Genomic DNA, 2,571 nt, shown 5'->3' on the forward strand with positions numbered 1-2,571 from the left:
AGGTTTTTTTGTGAAAAAAGGTTAGTCTATTCTTTAATTTTTTGAAATTGATTGATTCTTTAACTTTAAAAATAAAAACGTGTAAGTTTAGTCTTTTCTTTAGTATTATAGCAGTGAAAAATTGTCAATCATAAGTTTAAACATAAAAGATTAATTAAATTTTTTTATAAGTAAAAGTATGATTCATATATTTGAAATTACAGAAATTAAAAACAATTTTCCTTAAATTTATTTTTTTGGGTTTGAGCTATTGGTAATAACAGAGACATTTTCTCTGTTACCATATCTTAACTGCTGAGCAATGAGCAAGCTACTAATTAGTCAATCAGTTACGCTGCAACAAGAGAGTTAATGCCATGAAATTTATGCAGGTATTGCCGGCAGTGATGTTTTGAAAAAATGCTCCAATAGTAGAGATTTTATACTTCAATAAACAGAAGTCAAAACCAAAGTGACTTTGGACAACATGCTGCATGCAGCCAGGTGTTAGAGAAGGTTAAATTTAGACAAAGTTGTTGGAAGTTCCACTTTGACTAGAGATAAGATAAATTCATACTTCATAAATGGGTGTAAATCTTATTCTACAAGCCGGGGTTACGTAAGATTGAGTTAAACTTAAAGTACAGTTGTAACAAAAGTCATGGCTCTTGACAATATTTCTGATAATTGACACAGATAACCCCAGACAAAGTTATAGGAGTGCTTTTATTCTCTCACTTTATCATATACTCAGATAAAGAATCCAAAAGAAGAAGAATTTTTGCTTCCTAAGATGTTGAAAATGAGTATTTTTCTTTTGTCCAAAATAAAGATGTTTTCGACCCATATTTTATTTGAGTAACTCTGTTAGCTATTTATCATTATGATCCAGAAGCACAAAATAGAAGTTAATAAATGAAGGGAAGCATCACAAGGTATACTTGTCTACCTGCGTCACCATAGGCAAGACAAAAGGAAACATCAGAGGTTCTTGTGGGGAATAAGGTTAGAAAATTATTAAATGATGAAGGAATCATGTACTGCTGTTATATGTAGCATAAAGATTTTAAATAAACACATCAAGTTTCACGGACCTAACTCTGATTGATTTTAAATAAACACATCAAGAATTTTTACAATTGAAGTAACAAAGAAGTCCACAACATATATACAAAATGTTGGTAATTCTGAGGTGCAGTACAGTGTCAAATTTGTCATACATGAAACGAGTGATGATACTGGTTTTTCCTACATACTAAACATCCAAGAAAATCATAACCATTTTTACTTCTTTCTTCCTTTTTGTGTGTACATTTGAAATATTAATAAAATTAAGTTCATATCAATCAATTTAATAGTTGAATTTTTATCATAATTGAGTGCACAAAATATGGAAAGTTTCACATTCATAGAGACTAACAGTTTGTCAGACAGATGATTTATGGATTTCTTTTTTTCGCAAATCCTCTTCAATCTTCACGCTGTTTGTCCCTCACATTTTTTTCTACAGCAAATCAATAAGGAAAAACAATGAATAAGGCTTTCCTTTTTCAGTACATAACGAACTGAATCCCTCAAAGATTTTTTGTATAAACTATAGAGACAACACAATCTAATATATAATTGCATATTAAATTGGAGCAATCTAATATCAAATAAATCAACTTTACATTTTCAGATATTTCTTTGGTAGTTTAACCAAAGAGCTGGAAATCCTGTGACAACTCCAGTGGAGCCATTACCGGCCACCGGCACCCCAGTTACCGCCGAAAATGGCATAGAATTGGAACTACAAGAAGAACGTTCCGGTACTTTTACCCTCACCGAAATATTTATAACCCCATTTCTCCTAACGTTACCGTCCCACAACCTGTAGCTCAAGAAATGCAGCTGATTTTCTGGCACGTACCCTCCGATGAAATCAGAAATCGGTATTCGTGCCACGCCAATACTGTTAGACCCCGTCAACGACGACGACGACGACGTTTTGGACTTCACCTCCACCGTTATGAACCTTGCATGCAACGGCACGTTCACCACAACCTTCTCATTCCACGAAGGGTAGCTTCCACCCTCTGAATCCACTTTCGTGACAGCACCTGCGTCGGTGCTGGCGTCGGAGTGAACCGTCACGAATGTGTTTCCTCTTAAAGGTTTTTTATTCATTTGGAGATTCTCCGCGGATAAAACTGCTACTTCCACTGTTCTTGACATCGTGATTTATGGTTCGTTGTTTAAACGATAAAAAAGAATGTATGTACAAGATTGGTGATGCTCTGAAATGGTGGGCTGAAGAGAAGGAAGAAGAAAAGAGTTAAATATTATGAGGTTTGGGAAACGTGAGAGAAAGAAGAGAGAAAGAAAGAGGTTGCTTCTTTTTAATGGTGAAGCACTTTCCTGCGCCTTTGAATATGAGCCGCTATTACAACATAAGTGGTTTGGAAAGTTGACGGAGTAAGGAACTTGTCTTACGAGGAAGTTTCAGTCCTGTTGGAAAGAATTTTCAATCCTTTTATACAATTATAATATTACTCGTTCAACACTGCTTTATTCTCTGTATTTACCATATTTATATTAAGAATAAAAAAAGTT

The 2,571-nt window shown here is 34.2% G+C and overlaps 1 protein-coding gene across 1 annotated transcript; it reads right to left on the reverse strand.

The window, feature by feature from the left end:
• Positions 1–1,271: 1,271 nt before the first annotated feature.
• On the reverse strand, positions 1,272–2,342 carry LOC108328688 (BON1-associated protein 2). The gene is made up of 2 exons (XM_052873247.1): positions 1,650–2,342; positions 1,272–1,483 (listed from the first exon to the last, which is right to left on the reverse strand). Exon 1 carries the CDS (start codon positions 2,191–2,193, stop codon positions 1,654–1,656), a length of 540 nt encoding a protein of 179 aa, XP_052729207.1. The 5' UTR covers positions 2,194–2,342; the 3' UTR covers positions 1,272–1,483; positions 1,650–1,653.
• Positions 2,343–2,571: the final 229 nt, after the last annotated feature.

The sequence above is a fragment of the Vigna angularis genome, chromosome 2 (assembly GCF_016808095.1).
Source record: "Vigna angularis cultivar LongXiaoDou No.4 chromosome 2, ASM1680809v1, whole genome shotgun sequence".
Classification (NCBI taxonomy): domain Eukaryota; kingdom Viridiplantae; phylum Streptophyta; class Magnoliopsida; order Fabales; family Fabaceae; genus Vigna; species Vigna angularis.

Coding starts and splice junctions, on each gene's coding strand:
- LOC108328688 (XM_052873247.1), bottom strand. CDS start 2,193: ATGTCAAGAACAGTGGAAGTAGCAGTTTTATCCGCGGAGAATCTCCAA.